Below are 18,231 nucleotides of genomic sequence, written 5' to 3' on the forward strand. Positions count from 1 at the left end.
TCTTTAAAACTAACTCTTTTGTATACCAAAATCTGTGAAAGGACTAAAATACCCCTTACGGTGCCCACCACTTGAAGCCAAAGTCAAACCCGTGTCCACGATGGCGGACACGATGGCGACGATCGTGGACACGACCGTCGTCCATCGTGATCACGATGGTGTCGCCGACCATCGTGTACACGCGAGCCGTCGTGTCCAACGTGGGCACGATGGTGGACACGACCATCGTGCCCATCGTGGGCACGCGAGCCATCGTGCCCACCCCGTCCATCGTGTTCACCTCGGACGAGGCCCCCATCGTGCCCACGCCGAACGACGAGGCCCCCGACGTGCCCACCCCGCGAGCGCGCAGTCGTGCCCACGACGGTCGAGGCCAATTGCCCGTGGGCACGATGGCCACGACGGGCCGAGGGGACGATGGCCACGACGGGCCGAGGGGACGATGGAAGCTCACGATAAATGGCTCGAACGTGGTCACGACGCCGTGAACTCCGGAATGTCATTAATGAAGTGCAGATTTGGTGAATCTTTTCGGTTGAGACTAGGAATAACTTTTGTGATGAAGAGGTTGTTGGTGATAATAATTGTGGAAGCTTGTAGTTGTTGTAAGAACGAAAGAAATCCAAAACCATGAATTAAAACCAAAGAACGAAACAAAAAGAACCACGAATTAAAACCTAAACCCTAATCAAAGAAATCCAAAGATCAACCATAAAGGAAGAAGAAAACAACAAGAGGCGACGTTCCTTCGTTCATCTCGCTTCATATAAAGGTATGTATGTTTTGTTCCTCCGTCTACTACTCACAAGCATGAAATATGAAAAAAAAAAAAAACGTGAAAAAACATTCTAAAAACGGCTTTTATGATTGTTTCGTTGTTTGAACGTTTTGATCTCATGGAAGTATATATGTTGATCATGAATATTGTTTATTTTGTTTCAAATAGGTCACACATTAGAGTTTATGTTTCGACGTCATGTTATTAGGGTTTAGGGTTTAGCCCACATATTCGAAGCACACCATCGTCATCACGATGGCACTCACGATCGTGGCCACGATCGTGTCCACGATCGTGAGTGCCATCGTGATCATGATGGTGTGCTGCGATCGTGGGGTTGACAGTCCATGTTTTAAGGTACTTTTAATGGTTTTCTGACTGTTTATATTACATTTTGTTAATTTCAGATGTCGGGGCGACGTATTATGATACATCATGGCGGTCGTTGGGAGCGATCAACATATATAGATGGGGAATTCTTTGTTGCGTATATCGATTCCGGTACAATTAATCGTGCTAACCTCGTGGATCTTATTAGAGATGGTTTGGGATATCGAAATGAGACCGAATATACATTATGGTACGTCACAAACATCAATGGTATTAAAGCAAAAGTTCTATTGAGGGGAGATATGGAGTTGCTTCGATGGTTAGCAGATCCTAGAGAGGATCCAGAAGTTTATGTGATTGAGAAAGGCGGTTCTTCCGGCCCCGATAGTAATGTGAGCCGCAACACTATGAGAGGATGTACCTCGGCTGTACATCATGATCAAAGAATGCCGTATCATGAGGAAGATGATGAAGAGGTATTCGATGAGGATTATGAGGAAGATGAAGCAGAGTCTACATCTGAAGACGATGTGGAAGATCGTCGCAATGAGTTGCGACATTTTTCATCGGATTATCAGACTGCAAGCTATGTTGAGCATGAACATGGCTCGCGCGATTGGGATATTCCATTTCCGCACATTGAAAGTATATTACAGTTGGGGTGGGAAGAGTATCATCCAATAGCCTACGGACTGCTCGAGGTAGGGGCCATATTTCGATCCAAAGTAGAGTTGAGGATAGCTATAGGAATTTATCATTTGGAGCACTATCTAGTGTTTGCAACCGATCGTTCTACAGATTCTCGTGCAGTGTACATATGCAAGAGTGGTAGGAAGAACTGCACTTTTAGATTATGTGCAGTAGAGGCTGCAACTCTTTGGAGAATTACTAAGTTGACATTGGATCACACATGTCAGGCGGATTTGAATCGTGTTACTACAGCACGGTCTGTGAGTGGCGAGGTGGCTGCATATTATTTTGCCAAAAAATTAATCGATGAGAAGGTTGTTTTGAGGCCAAAGGAGATGATTGCTGAGATGCGTAGTAAGTATGGCGTTCAAATGCTATATTGCTTCGCAGTCAGAACTAGGCAGCAGGCGATAGAGAGAACGTATGGTGACTTCAATATGTCATATGTGAGGCTTCCATCGTATCTTTATCTATTGAAACAACGTAATCCAGGGACTGTTTATGATTTGCAGACGACTCGTGAGGGTGTGTTCTGCCACATGTTTGTTGCCCTCGGGCAAAGTATTCGGGCTTTTGAGCAGTATCTTCGACCGGTGATTGTAATAGACGGAACCCACTTGAAGGGAAAGAACAGAGGAGTGTTATTTGTTGCTGTGACAAAGGATGGGAACGATCAAGTGTTTCCTCTAGCAATTGGCCTCGGACCAATAGAGAACGATGAGTCGTGGACTTATTTTCTCTACAATCTACGGCGGTGTTACAATCCTCCAGAAGATTTATTAATTGTGAGTGACCAACATAAAAGCATTCGGAATGCAGTTCAAGCCGTGTATCCAAATGCATTCCATGGACTGTGTTATCACCATCTGTTGAAGAATCTAACGCCCTATGGGAAGACAGTGGCCACGGTCTTCTATGAAGCAGCATATTCTTATCGTCACGAAGTGTTCGAAAAATTTTTTTCATTGCTGCACGACGCTAGTCCGGATGGAGCTCACCGACGACTTTCTCAAATTGGACCGGAGAGGTGGGCTAGGTCAAAGTGTCCGGTGCAACGCTATGGATTTATGACGTCTAATGCAGCGGAATCGTTTAACTCTCGGTTGTGGTGGGCTAGGCGTTTACCAGTGTGCTCTTTACTTGAATCGTTTCGCACACTTTTGGAGGATTGGTTTGACGAGCGACGTACATCGTCTGAATCGAGAGATCATGTGTTAACGGTGTCTACGTTCAACAAGCTATCTAATTCTGTGCAAGCAAGTCTCTCTCTTACTGTTCGAGCCACCACCGGACTTGTGTATAAAGTTGAAGAGGATGATCAACAATATCAAGTCGATCTTCAGAATTGGACTTGTGAGTGTCGAGAGTTTGATGAGGATAAAATTCCATGCAAGCATGCGGTTGCCGCTATAAGGTATGTAAAATTTATTTACTTTTTAATTACATTTTAATTTGTTTTTAAGCCGAAATTATATTGTTTTATTAGGTGGGCGGGCAATGGTTTGAATGTGTACGATTTCGTACACAAATATTTCAAACAATATGAGTTGACACAAACTTATGCCGAACATGTTAGTCCAATACCACATCCGAGTGAATGGAATGTGCCAGGAGATGTCTTATCAATCTATTGTAGTCCACCCGATCCGGAGACTCTACGTCAGTCTGGGCGTCCAAAGATGAGTCGTACTCGGTCAACAGTTGAAGGACTACCCTCACGACGGCGTCAAGTGTGCTCTAGGTGTAATGGAACGGGACACAATAGAAAAAAATGCACAATATCTATCCCTGTGGGTGGGGTGGATTTGAATGTTCCATTTCAAGAAGCAGAGTTTGAGGAAACTTCTCAGGATCCTTCTCATGCCACAGATGAACCATCTCATGATACGGAGGAAGCACAACCGACCCAGAGACGTCGGAAGAAAAAAAGATGTAGCAATTGTGGAGAAGAGGGTCATGATATTAGAGCATGTCCAATGCCCCTCCGTGAATAAATGTAAGTTGTTAAACTTTTTGTCACTTCTTAGAAGGAACTTTGTGTCCAATATCTATTTTAATGTTCATTTAGTTTGAATTTAATCCGTTTTTTGTATCAATTGAGTTTTTGATAGTGGATGTTGGTGTTTTTAACACAGTCTGCCGTGATCACGATGGCAGCCTCCCATCGTGATCACGATAGGAGCCTCCCACCGTGATCACGATGGGAGGCTGCCACCGTGATCACGATAGGAGGCTGCCATCGTGATCACGATGGGAGCTGCCATCGTGATCACGATGGGAGGCTGCCATCGTGATCACGGTTTTGTCAGGAATCTGTCATCGTGACATTCATTGGGTCTCCGTGAGTAAGGCATATTAAAACGACATTTATTATCATTACAATTTACAACAACAAAAACATCAATTTACAACAACAAAAACAACACAAACAAACATCAATCTACAACTAAAAAGATTTAATCGTCCTGACGATAAAAAACTCCACGGAGTAAGAAAAAAAAACGGGTCTCCGTGGAATCGGTACGCAGCATACCTTTGATCAACCTACAACAACAAAAAGCAAAAACTTTTTACTTAAAATTATGTAAACTTATTAGAAATAACGATATGTAATACAATAATAGAGAAATCATACCGAACATAAGTAGGTAAAGTCCTCGTCGCTTATTCGAATGTCGTTATGCAAAGGATCCCATTTCACATTTTCATCCTTAATGAGTTGCCGAAATAAAAGATATCGGGACCTCAGCGTGTGAATCTTAACGGCGTAAAAATGTCTACTATGATTCACATCAAAGTAGGTATTCATTTTTTCAGTAAGGCGACGAGCGCGGTCGATTTCCAAATGCTGTGGACTACCATCCCAAACCTCATTGTCAACCATCCTCATCAGCTTTAGTAAGAAGTAATACTCCATATCCTGGGTCCATTCGTTCCTTGGATCATCGGTGAACCACATTTCACGTTGAAGCCAATCTAGAGTGTCTCAGCTTTTTGTCAGGAGTGGCAACTAAACGATCAAGATACATGCAAGCGAAAGGGCCGCAACTGTGGTTGTCGACCTGGGCGAACTGGGCACTACTCGGCATCTTACGAAGCTCCATCTCGTCTTCTCTCTTTATCCGAGTTGTGTTCTCCCAATAACCGGAGAGCTCTAATAGACGAGGCATGAGACGAGTAATGGGCTTCATCTCATCGTCGCGCACAGAAGCCTTGCCTTCATCAAACAGGTGTGACAATGAGTCATACAACTCGACCTTCCAATCAACAAGTCGAATTCGCACAGTGACCCAGTGATTTTTGCCCACAAGACAAATTGCAACAATCTGTTGAAAAAAAAAATATAACTTATAGTTTAATAAACCAATAAGAATACCAAATGCAAATTACACTAGTATACTATACTTACAAAATCTACATTCCACCACGGAGTTGAATTTGTCGTATCTAGCCCTTTAACCAAGCGTTCGAGTCCTTCAGGTAAAGTCCATTTGGGATATGTTGGCTTTCCCTTCACCTTCTTAAAATTGGGATCCTTTGGATGCAGTCGGGTAAGCTCGGCATGCAATACAACCTACAAAAAGTTGCAAGATACAAGTTCAATAATAATGATAGGAAAACAAGAATCACAAATGAAGGATCATAGTAAAACTTACATAAAAATCAGTGCCGATGACTAAAGTAGTAGACATGCTTTTTTCTTTGGCTATCCCAAGACGTGTGCGAATAAAAAGCACGTATTGGTCTATGACCTGTGAAGCATAAACTTTGAGGTTAGTTAAGGATGTACATAACACAATACAAATTATGAATTAAAACTTACATCTTGGGTGAAGTCCATGTCAGTATTCTCAAGATCATCGAAGAACTCTTGATTTAAAGGAGCTTCTGTCGCAGTCACAACTGCAATGGAATTAGGTCCACTAATTCTGAATTTTCTGTACTGAGTCCTCAATACCTCAGCAGTAGACGGACTTTGACCCTTAAAAGGAGTCCGAATTGCAGCAGACGGTCTACGCTCTCGAGGCCCCAAACTCTTATCGCCCGTGTCCTCATCCTCATCCTCCCCAAACTCCTCGAGATCATCCAAATCAACACTAGGCTCAGATGTTTGTACCTTATCATGTGGCTTAGACGCTTTCTTGGCCTTGTCAGGAGAATGTAAGGTACAAACCTTATCATATGGGATATAGGTCTGGTAAGAGGCTCCCTTGATAGGAGAGTGCGACACAGGTACCACAGACTTGAAGAGGTTGGTAAACTGTTGCAAAGCAGTAGCCTCATCGGCGGGGGCATGCTGGGGCTGCAAAGGAGTACCGGCCTCGTTGGGGACGTGCTGAGGCTCCCAAGAAGCACTGGTCTCGGTGGGTATGTCCTGAGGCTGAAAAGCAGTAACCTCCTCGGTGGGTATGTCCTGAGGCTGAAACACAATAGCCTCATCGGCGGGGGCATGCTGGGGCTGCAAAGGAGTACCGGCCTCGTTGGGGACGTGCTGAGGCTCCCAAGAAGCACTGGTCTCGGTGGGTATGTGCTGAGGCTGAAAAGCAGTAACCTCCTCGATGGGTATGTCCTGAGGCTGAAAAACAATAGCCTCATCGGCGGGGGCATGCTGGGGCTGCAAAGGAGTACCGGCCTCGTTGGGGACGTGCTGAGGCTCCCAAGAAGCGCTGGTCTCGGTGGGTATGTGCTGAGGCTGAAAAGCAGTAACCTCCTCGATGGGTATGTCCTGAGGCTGAAAAACAATAGCCTCCTCGGTGGGGGCATGCTGAGGCTGCAAAGAAGTACCGACCTCGGTGGGGACGTGCTGAGGCTGCAAAGAAAAGGCCTCATCGGCAGCGACATGCTGAGGCTGTGGCTGGCGGGAGCGACTCTGAGAGTGGTGGGAGATAACATCCTCTTCCCGGAAGAGTGGAGGACTCCTAGAACGCCTCCGGCCGGAAACTGCCCTCAATCTGTCATCGATAACTGCTCTCAATACAGCAAGAAAGCCTGTATCAGAATCATCAGTCAAAACTGCCCTCAATCTATCATCGATAACTGCCCTCAATCTGTCCTCGATATCATGCCCCCTGTCAGTGCCCCCTTCGTTGTCTGGGCAAGGCCGTCCGTGCACACAACACACTCTAGCTCTCTCTCCCCCCTCTGTTGGAGTGAGAAGTGGAGTGCTCTGTCGGGGGCGCTTCGTCCCGCGTCGTGCTTTCTGTACAGGCGCCTTCAATGTTGTCTCATATCTTGAGGCAACGCGTACAGGAGCCTCGAAACGAACATCAAACATATCCCCATTGTCGAAGCTCATCATATAGTACTCATCTAACTCACTAGATGTAGCTTCCAACACAGGATATACCGGCCGCTACAAAACAATATAACATGCACAATATTAGAATTCGAATTTTAATATAAAAAATTATATAATAAAAAGATAAAACGTACCCGCTTCTCTAAAAAAGTTGCAAAATCAATCTTCCTCATCTGTCGAGTGCTCCATCTCAAACAACGAGGCAATATCTCCTCGCGCTCTCGAAAGCCACATTGGCTTCCCAAATCTGGAACGGCCTCGTACGACCAAATTTGTAAGGCCCAAACCGGACCATAAAAGTGGTAATCTTTTTCAGCTTGGTCCGGGGCAATCCCAACAGTGTCTATGTAGTAAGACAATGCGCCATACGTGTATGAGCCCCATGGAAAGGCATCCCAACGCTCAAAATCCTCAACTAATGTCCATGCCCAATCCTCGATCACTGGATTATCCCGACATAGGAGGAATAGATAGTACACCAAAAGATTGGCAGCCTTCAAATAGTCTTCCACATCCTTGCCAAGGCTCTTCTCATTGAATCTCTTGCGCAACACATGCACCTTCGTGGATACACCATTGAAGAATCGATTGAATATACCATTCCGTGGAGGCTTGTGTTTTGCATATGGATCAAAATCACTGTTGCCAAAGTGAAGTCCCGTGACAAGGGCATACTCCGTCGGCCTAAATCGAATGGTCTGTCCACCAACTTGAAACCAAGACTCGTCACATGGTATATCGCTACCTTTCAATTGACGAGCTAGCAAGTGGTGTAGAGCATTACTTGCACTATGGTTTCTCTTGATATCAATCAACCGTCCTACTACGCCTTCTTTAAATCTCTCTAGAGCCAACGGACCGCCTTTATCAAGTAAAACATTCTTGACCTCCTTCAATATATCGGTCCTCATATAAAGATTAACTCCACGGGTCACGTAGATCAATGTAGGCCTTTTCCAATCACAATTAATCTACAAAATCAATGTATTAAAAACAAATTAGAAAGATAATCATGTATTTGAAACAAATAATACAACAATAATAATAAAAAAAAAATAAACGAAGCGGGGTAGGCGGACTGTCGAGATCACGATGGGAGGCTCCCGTCGTGACCACGATGGACGCCATCGTGGGCCATCGTCGTGACCTCGACAGCGCCATCGTGCCCACGATGGGGAGCCTGCCATCGTGAATCCGACGACGAGACCCCCGTCGTGCCTACCCCGCCCCAAACCCCCGTCGTGCCCACCCCGCCCCAAGCCCCCGTCGTGACCACGATGGACGCCATCGTGGGCCATCGTCGTGACCTCGACGGCGCCATCGTGCCCACGATGGGGAGCCTGCCATCGTGAATCCGACGACGAGACCCACGTCGTGCCTACCCCGCCACAAGCCCCCTTCGTGCCCACCCCGCCTCAGGCCCCTGTCGTCGTGCCCACCCTGCCCCAACCCCCGTCGTCTCCATCCACGATCTTTCCGCCAATTTCAGCCGAAAAATTCACAAAAAACACCAAAATTCTCAAGTTGTTTTCAACAAATCTCAACAAACTCTAGCTATTTACCAACTAAACATGATTCTCAAAGCATTATAACACATATACATGCATTTAACAATGAATTTAGGCTCCAATTTTTCAAGGGAGGCAAAATTGGGCGAAAATTAGGGCTCACTCACCGGAGGAGTAGGATGTGCGAGACGCTCCTCCTCTTCGGAGCTTGTCGCCGACACCGAGTCGTCGTCGTTCCGGTCGCGGTCGCCCATCTCGACGTCGTGACTGGAATTCGATCGTGAGGTGGCGCCGGTCGTGAGCGTGTCGTGAGTTGGGAGAGAGAGAGAGAGAATTTGAATTTGGGGGTGGAGGGAGGAGAGAGGAGGGGCCGATGACTTCTCTTTTTTTTTTTTTTTTTGCTTTTCTTTAATGATATAATGTAAGGGTATTTTAGTCTTTTAACTGATTTTGGTATACAAAAGAGTTGTTTTTAAGTTGAGGCTAAAAGAGTTATCTTTTTTAATTTTTGGTATTTAAAAACTCCGGCCCCATTAGAAAAAGCTTTACGGGGACCTATCCCTGGCTTAACTTTCTGCCTCCCGGATAATAAATCCCTCGACGGTCCTTCCAACCTTCGGAAGAACAACATTGCTCTCTGGGAGCAACAAGTGGCAGCCGGGATGCGCTTACCTCCACCCCCCTTTCTGGTAACAATCTGTAATCATTTTCGTATCCCCTTTTACCAGCTTGTCCCTTCAGCCATGCGGCGGGCCTTCTTCCATATACTAGTGAAATACCACGGCTGCCGAGATACGACAGATCTGTTTTGTCAAACCCAAGTCCTCAAGAAAACCAACACCATTACAATTTGTCCACCAATAAAAGATATAAACCCACCTTTATGAGTAAACTGCCCTCTACAGACAAGAATTTTGTAAATAAATACTGTATAGTTTCTACTGATAAAGGAACCTGGCGTGCCTTTGTCGAGGTTGCTAACGTGATCTGGCACCCGGAGAGACATACTCAGCCACTCCCCTCTTTAACCCTTTCTTCAAACCAGAATTGAGCCATTTTTAATTAGCTCGACACTTTTCACTCTAATCAATTTTTTCCTTCCCGGCGCTTAGTAGATAACAACTCAGCGCTGGCAGTGAACTGGCTGTTCTCTCATTTTTCCCATTCCCGAATAGGTAATCTGTTTGTCGTGTGTTTTTTGTGTGTGTGATGATAAGATGTGCTTGATGCTAACCCACCAATGACTTGTTTCAGAGATGGACTGGATGGCTGATTCCAAAAGTCTTCTTCCAGCCCCGGCAGCCGAAGATGAGGACAGGGCTGGGATTCCTAGAGCTGAGACTCCCTGGGATGACACCCCTCGGGCTACTCCTTCGAAAGCTGACATGTCCAAGACGGTCAACGATACCCAAGAGTTCGGGGGCCCGACAGAGATCCCGTCCTCCATTAACATTTCCCTAACTGAGGGTTTTTCCTCAGTTCCAATTACATACACGTCCTTCCATCCTGGTCCGCGCCGCCCTAGTCATGTCCTGGAGAAAATTACCCAGATCTCCACCGTCCACACAGGGTTGAGGGATGAGGAGGAGGAAGAGCCGATCGACGACGATATAGAAGTCCTAGACATAGAGCCCGTCTCTACCCTCTGTCCAGGGGCGGCCAAGACTATCCCGAAGAGGAAGAGGAAGGACCCTCTGAAGGAGAAGGTGGAAGCCCTGGCACGCAAGAAAAGGGCCATTCGCCTGGGTAAATCGACAGCCCAGGAGCCAGAGCTGCCCAGAGGCGGTCCTGAGGATCGGACCACCGTTCTGATATGTCCTATCTCTACTATGGAGGGGCGGGAGTATTATCAACAGATGTTAGCTAGGGTTCACCCGAACAATCAGGCTATCGCCCGTAAGGCCTCGGGCACGGCACTGGTTGAATCACTGAGTCGCACCTATATGACAGTATACTTCTCTCTCATCCCTTGGTATTTTTGCGTTTTTCTTTTTACCGGTTCTACTAACCTTCTACTAATCCCCAGGAGGAGACTCAGAAAGTCGAGGCTCTTCGCAGGGTAGAGCTTTTTGATGAAGTAGAGAGGAGCCTGCACCAGGCCAGGGCTGCATTGGCCCTTAAAGAGAAAGAGGCCTCTCAAGTAATATCTAGCCTCAGCGAAGCAGAGGTAGAGTTGTCCCGTGCTCAAGCCAGACTTGCAGAGCTAGAAGTTGAGAGAAATTCCTTGGAATCCGCTCTTCAAGAGGCGAAACGTGAGACCAATGAACTGGGCTCAGATTTCAGGAGCGCTATTCCAAGGAATACGATGAGTCGAAGAGGCGATGGAGGGAGGCCCGTATCAGAGCCCACTGAGAGGGGTACATTTTTGGTGCTCGTGACTAGCGCCTGGAGTTCTTCCTGTCACCCCAGGGCCATCAATTTCTCCAGCTTCTCTTCGAGGGCATGATAGACGCCTTCTGCAAAACTTCTAATTTTCTCAAGAAGTTCATTCCCACCCTGGCCTACATGATCACGGAGATTGGGCGTAAGGGAGCAGAGATGCCTGGGGCCACCGCTGAGCAGGTGGTGAAACTGGATCTGCGGGCTTTAATGCGTTCTTTGGAAAATAATGCCCTGTGCGCAAAGCTAGGCATAGACCCTAAGGCCCCTGCTAGCCCTGAGTAGTGGTATCCAGTATTAGACAGCGCGCTTCAGCAATTTATCATGGGTCTCTGCACTGAGGACGCCCCCACAGAGCCTATCTTCTCTAGCCCTTTTCTTGAAGTTCTTCAAGAATTTGTGCAGGATCTATCCGGGGACAGAGCGGCACCCCGGTCTTTTGCTGAATTTGGGTTGTACCCTCCTAAGCCTCTGTCATCTGACCTGTCCAGCTCTCCTGTTTCCCGCGAAGTGGTCCTTCAAGAACTTGCTAAGTTATACAAGGATGAGGCCAGCTCTACGCGTTCTCTGGTCGGGGATCTATCTAAGGATCCAGATCCTTTCCCCGACGTCGACACCTCCAGGTCTTTACCTATTTTTAATGAAGGTCCCTTCTCCGTTGCTTCTGGCCCCGGTCCCTCTGGTTCTGCTCTTATGTCTGCTCCAACCTCTGCTCAGCCCGAAGCTCTTCCTACTTAGATAGGATATATGTATGTTTTTTTTTAGATCATATGTTTAGATATCTTTTTGACTCTGTATATACACAAACTCATTGTCCTCTATGAATCGGTTATCTTTTTGGCTGCTCTTACTTTATTATTTCTGTAAATTGGTTACTGATGATAGATTAATTTCATCTCTGGAAGCTTGACCCTGTGTGTTGTTTTGGCATTTTGACTTTCTGGGTGTCCGTGTTAAGACAACTCTGGGAGCTCATGCTTAGGTGACCTTCAAAATTTTGATTCTTATGAATGTTGTGCTAAATTATCTCTCGGAGCTTTGATTTGGGCAACTTTTGAAATATCTTTCCACTTAATGTCTGTGTTAAGGCAGCTCTGAGAGCTCACACTTAGGCAACTTTTGGAATAGTGTACCACTTAATGTCCGCGCTAAGGCAGCTATGAGAGTTCACACTTAGGCAACTTTTGGAATATCGTACCACTTAATGTCCACGCTAAGGCAGCTTTGAGAGCTCACACTTAGGAAACTTTTGGAATATCCTACCATTTAATGTCCGCGCTAAGGCAGCTCTGGGAGCTCGCACTTAGGCAACATCTAGGTCTTATGCACTCGTGCTACTACCAGCATTGGGATCCGGTGTAGGCAGCTGCCCACGCTAAGCCAGCTCTGGGAGCTCGAACTTAGGTGACATTCTATAATTTTATTCCACTTAATGCCTGCACTAAGGCAGCTCTAGGAGCTCACACTTAGGTGACTTCTAGGTCCTATGTGCTCGCGCTACTACCAGCATTGGGATCCGGTGTAGGCAGCTGCCCACGCTAAGCTAGCTCTGGGAGCTCGAACTTAGGTGACATTCTATAATTATGAATTTTTTATCCCTAAAATATAGGATATGTCTCACAGTGTAGTAGGCGTATATGGGGTATAGACCCCTACTCTCCCCACTGTCGTGCGCGTACTTTTAGAAGTCAAGCACGATTGTTTGTCAGCCCTGCAATTCTTGATTAGTTAAAGATAGATACCGTAATATAAATGAAAAATGTTGTCAAACACGCGTGTTTACCCTAAAACCAAGAATCTCATTTTTTTAATGAAACTTGGTCTCAAACCTCATTAAAACCCCTGTGGGGAAAAAGAGTATTTGGTCTACAAAGATAGATTCATATTGTAAGCTCTTCAAGCATAGAATTTTTTCATAGTATTGATGTTCCAAGGCCGAGTGAGAGGCCTCCCTTCACTATCAGATAGGTGATATGCTCCATCGCCCAGCACTTCTGTTACCACAAAAGGGCCCTCCCAAGTAGGATCAAACTTTTTGGCTGGATGCAGTGCATCCGTCCGCTTTAATACTAGATCTCCCTTGGTAAATTTTCTGACTATCGCCTTGCTATCGAACCCAGCTTTGATGATGTTTTTATATTTTGCAGCCCTGAGAAAAGCTGCGTCTCTGCTCACCTCTATGAAATCCAGATCTAAGCGCCGAAGTTCATCATTCTGTATGGGGTCATAATGTAAGACCCTGTGTGATGCCAAGTGTACCTCGGCTGGTATCACAGCGTTGGAATCATATACAAGCGTGAATGGTGCTTTCCTCGTAGCTGTCTTATGGCTAGTATGATGAGCCCAAAGGACCCCATCCAGCTCTTCCGCCCATTTGCCCTTACTCTTTTCCAACTGTTTCTTTAGGCCTTCACGTATTGTGCGATTAGTAAGTTTTACTTGGCCGTTAGCCTGTAGGTGAGCTACAGAGACGAAGCGTTGTATGATGTCCATTCTGTGATAAAAGTCCTCTATGCGCTTCCCCGTGAATTGCATCCCGTTATCCGAGATGAGTACTCTCGGTGACCCGTACCGGCAGCAAATGTTGCGCCATAGGAATCTCTCAATGGTACACTCATCTATCTTTGTCACTGCCTCTGCTTCCACCCATTTAGAAAAGTAATCCACATCCATTATTAAGAAATATTTTCCACCCGGGGCTGTGGGGAGTTTTCCCACAATGTCGATTCCCCATTTGTCAAAAGGGCAAGTGGCGTACATAGTTCCCATAATTTCTCCTGGGATATTGATGCGCGGGGCATATTTCTGACAGATCTCACATTTCTTGACAAATTGTTTGGCATCTTCCGCCATTGTAGGCCAATAAAACCCAGCCCTGATAATTTTTCTCATCAAATCCTTATATCCAGCGTGGTTCCCGCAGCAACCCTGGTGAACTTCCCTGAGAGCGAATTGCGCCTCTTCCAGAGATAGACATTTTAATAGTGGATGAGTAAAGGATCTCTTGTACAGTTGATCATTGATGATACAATATCTGCCATAGAGGCAGCGCTGGGAGATAAATGAGTCTAGTCGCTCCCCTATCCGCAAGAAGTGGATGATGGGTGTACACCAATTTTCTCTGACTTCCACGTTGAAAACACCCTGTATACTCGCTGCATTAGGCTCAAAGAGCAGAGTCACGGAATCTGTCCAGCTATGCTCGGCCGCGCTGGCCATCCGCGCTAGTAAGTCAGCCCTGTTATTTGTTCGCGCGGTATTTGTTCAATGAGACAGTCCTGGAACTTGGACATCAACTCCCCAGCCTTGACATGGTATGTGGCCATTCGGCGTTTCCTGATATCATACTCGCCTAGCAACTGCTGCACCACCAATTGCGAATCAAACTTTACATGCACGGATTCAGCCCCTAGTTCTGATAAAATTGACAAGGCCCTAACAACAGCTTCATACTCAGCCTCATTGTTAGACGAGCGCTGCTCATATTTAATTGCAAATTATAAATCGTCATTAGTGGGGGATTGAATATAGATGTCCACCCCGCATCCTGCCTTCGTGACAGAACCATCCACGAATGCCCTCGAGGGTTTCTGTTTTTCAACCCTAGTAGTCTCTTCTATAAAGTCTGTTAGAGCATGCACTTTGATAGCAACCTGTGGCTCAAAATCTACGTCATACTCACTCAACTCGATTGCTCACTTTGCCATTCTTCCTGACAGATTTGGTCGCCCTAAAGTTTGCTTGAATGGCAATGACGTGCGCACAATGACCTTGTCTGCCAGAAAGTACGGTCTTTACCTTTGAGCCGTTACCAACACGATCAGCACTGCCCTTTCAATTTCAAAGTAGTTCAGCTCCGCCCCCTGTAACATTTTACTGACAAAATAAATCGGCATTTGTTGCCCTCGTTCTTCTCTAATAAAGACTGATCCCAAGGATTTCATTCCCACTGCTATGTATAAGTATAACGTTTCCCCAGCCCTTGGTTTCGTCAGCATTGGCAGCTTCGCTAGATATTGTTTTAACTGCTCAAAAGCCTATTGATAATTTTGAGTCCACTCGAACTTGGTTCCTTTCCCCAAAATTTTGGAAAAAGGTAAACTCCGGTCTGTCAATCGAGAAATAAATTGCCCGAGTGCTGTGAGTCTCCCATTTAATGTTTGTACATCTTTGGCATTCCTAGGTGGTGTCATGTTTACGATAGCCTGTACTTTATCAGCTCTATCCCCGTCGGCTCCCTTCGCGGGAACGACAACGGTGCTTTTTACCAGAGAAGGTGGATTTCCCGTTGAGAATCCCCCAGGAATGTTTTGAGTCGGAAGTCCTGAGGTCCCCAGCCCTGCCCCTATCGGTAGCCTTGAATTCAGCAGTGGTGTAGACGTTCCCATCGTGATCACGATGGGAGGCTGCCATCGTGATCACGGTTTTGTCAGGAATCTGTCATCGTGACATTCATTGGGTCTCCGTGAGTAAGGCATATTAAAACGACATTTATTATCATTACAATTTACAACAACAAAAACATCAATTTACAACAACAAAAACAACACAAACAAACATCAATCTACAACTAAAAAGATTTAATCGTCCTGACGATAAAAAACTCCACGGAGTAAGAAAAAAAACGGGTCTCCGTGGAATCGGTACGCAGCATACCTTTGATCAACCTACAACAACAAAAAGCAAAAACTTTTTACTTAAAATTATGTAAACTTATTAGAAATAACGATATGTAATACAATAATAGAGAAATCATACCGAACATAAGTAGGTAAAGTCCTCGTCGCTTATTCGAATGTCGTTATGCAAAGGATCCCATTTCACATTTTCATCCTTAATGAGTTGCCGAAATAAAAGATATCGGGACCTCAGCGTGTGAATCTTAACGGCGTAAAAATGTCTACTATGATTCACATCAAAGTAGGTATTCATTTTTTCAGTAAGGCGACGAGCGCGGTCGATTTCCAAATGCTGTGGACTACCATCCCAAACCTCATTGTCAACCATCCTCATCAGCTTTAGTAAGAAGTAATACTCCATATCCTGGGTCCATTCGTTCCTTGGATCATCGGTGAACCACATTTCACGTTGAAGCCAATCTAGAGTGTTTAGATAATTCATTTTGTGCGGAAAAAAAAAGTTATGAAAATAACTTAAAAGGTTTAGTGATATGAGGAGTGGGGGTTTGATCCCATTAAATAGAGAGTAATACTATGCAACCGTGATCATTGTAGGCACGATGGTAGCCATCGTGGGCACGAGGGACACGATCGTGGGCACGATCGTACCATCGTGCACACGATCGTGGGCCACGATCGTACCATCGTGGGACACGATGGACACGATCGTGGGCACGATCGTGGCCCACGATGGCAATCCATGTGTGCCCATGGTGGTCACGGGCGCAATAGTGTTTAACTATTTTGAATGACAACTAGTCACGGGTGCATTTTTTGGAAAATGTGTTCAAACTCAGGGGAAAGCATGATTAATGAGACGAATCAATTATGTCCCACATGTTTTTCGAATAAAGTGTACGATTTCACGGCGTCAAAGATCGTGGACATGGTCGCTGCCATCGTGGAGCACCATCGTGTTCACTGCATGACCCCACGATCGTGCCATCGTGAGCACGATGGACACGATCGTGGGCACGATCGTGGTCCACGATGGCAAGGGACCCATGCCACTCACGAGTGCAATAGTGTATAATTTTTTGGAATGACAACTCGAAAGTCACGGGTGCAATTGTATATAACTCATTCTCGTACTCTATTTAAGGGATGAGGGGATGAGGAGGTCTCATATCACAAAGCATTTTGAGTTAATTTCATAATTTCGTTTTGTTACAAAATGAATTATCTCAATACCATAGATTTCCTTCAACGTGAGATGTGGTACCCCGCCGATAGGGGTGATTACAAGTGGACGGCTCAAATAGAGTACAAATTTCTCACAAGGCTATTGAAGATGGTCGATTGCGGACAGTGGGATGGCAATCCCGAACATCTGCAAGATGGTCGACAACGCAGACTTTGTGAAGGTATGAACTGTGAATTTGATATACATCACCAGCTTAATTTTTACCAGGCTAAGATAAACCAGTTGAGGGACCGATTTTTCAAATTTGGAAACCTCCTTGAGGATCCCAGTGTGAAATGGGATCCCATGCATAACACAATGGAAATCAGCGTCGAACAGTTGCAGGCGTATAGTGCGGTATGATACAAACATTGAATTACATATACTAATTTCTATAATTTCACATAATGTTAAGTAAACCTTTTTTGTTGTAGGCTGATAGAGGCTATCTTGCGTACCAGTGGCACGGAGAACCGATGTTTTTCTTGCTCCGTGGAATTTTTTATATTGAAGAGGATGATTAAATTATTTTAGAATTGTTGGTAGGATTGGAATAAAGAATGTATGGTGTGTTAGCATAATGAATGCCGATCGTGTTAGCATAATTCTATTGTTTGTGTAAAATGTGTTATCAAACTACAATACATTCTATGAAATCTTATAAGTATTTTCAAACTAGATATTTTGTAGATCTCAATGTATATAACCTCAAATAGTTTAATTTTGATTAGAAACAAAGGTTGAGTGATAAAATATGATTTTAAACATAATATAATACACTAACAAGTCAATAATCGTATTTAAATTCGAAATTGAATGATTTTAATAACCACACGATGACTACCACAACCATCGTGTCCATGGTCGTGAGTAATACATCGTGGGCGCGTTCGTGGCCGACCATCGTGCCCACGACGGTTGGACACGATAGCCATCGTGTCCAACCATCGTGGGCACGAAGGTCGGCCACGAACGTGGCCACGACATTTTTTTTATCGTGTGATGTTTATTTCTTGAAATTTATGATGTTATATTCGATTATTTAACATTCAACATGATATATATCTTCTAAAAAACATTTTAATACATAGTTTATTGAAAATTTTATCGTAAAACACATAATTCTATTGTTTGTGTAAAATGTGTTATCAAATAATACATTCTATGAAATCTTATAAGTATTTTCAAACTAGATATTTGTAGATCTCAATGTATATAACCTCAGATAGTTTAATTTTGATTAGAAACAAAGGTTGAGTGATAAAATATGATTTTAAACATAATATAATACACTAAACAAGTCAGTAATCGTATTTAAATTCGAAATTGAATGATTTTAATAACCACACGATGACTACCACAAGCCATCGTGGCCATAGTCGTGA

General features: G+C 44.9%; 3 protein-coding genes across 3 annotated transcripts; 2 read left to right on the forward strand and 1 right to left on the reverse strand.

The window, feature by feature from the left end:
- The first annotated feature begins 1,033 nt into the window (after positions 1-1,033).
- On the forward strand, positions 1,034-3,807 carry LOC131007987 (uncharacterized). The gene is made up of 3 exons (XM_057934894.1): positions 1,034-1,135; positions 1,186-3,212; positions 3,285-3,807. The coding sequence occupies exons 1-3, from the start codon at positions 1,034-1,036 to the stop codon at positions 3,790-3,792; spliced, it is 2,637 nt and encodes an 878-aa protein (XP_057790877.1). The 3' UTR covers positions 3,793-3,807.
- Positions 3,808-4,758: 951 nt separating this feature from the next.
- LOC131007988 (uncharacterized) lies at positions 4,759-7,817 on the reverse strand. Its single transcript, XM_057934895.1, has 5 exons — positions 7,232-7,817; positions 5,622-7,151; positions 5,455-5,550; positions 5,208-5,372; positions 4,759-5,124 (listed from the first exon to the last, which is right to left on the reverse strand). Exons 1-5 carry the CDS (start codon positions 7,268-7,270, stop codon positions 4,759-4,761), a joined length of 2,196 nt encoding a protein of 731 aa, XP_057790878.1. The 5' UTR covers positions 7,271-7,817.
- Positions 7,818-16,843: 9,026 nt separating this feature from the next.
- Positions 16,844-17,399, forward strand: LOC131013689 (uncharacterized). Its single transcript, XM_057941816.1, has 2 exons — positions 16,844-17,203; positions 17,281-17,399. Exons 1-2 carry the CDS (start codon positions 16,877-16,879, stop codon positions 17,368-17,370), a joined length of 417 nt encoding a protein of 138 aa, XP_057797799.1. The 5' UTR covers positions 16,844-16,876; the 3' UTR covers positions 17,371-17,399.
- Positions 17,400-18,231: the final 832 nt, after the last annotated feature.

The sequence above is a fragment of the Salvia miltiorrhiza genome, chromosome 2, assembly GCF_028751815.1.
Source record: "Salvia miltiorrhiza cultivar Shanhuang (shh) chromosome 2, IMPLAD_Smil_shh, whole genome shotgun sequence".
NCBI lineage: Eukaryota > Viridiplantae > Streptophyta > Magnoliopsida > Lamiales > Lamiaceae > Salvia > Salvia miltiorrhiza.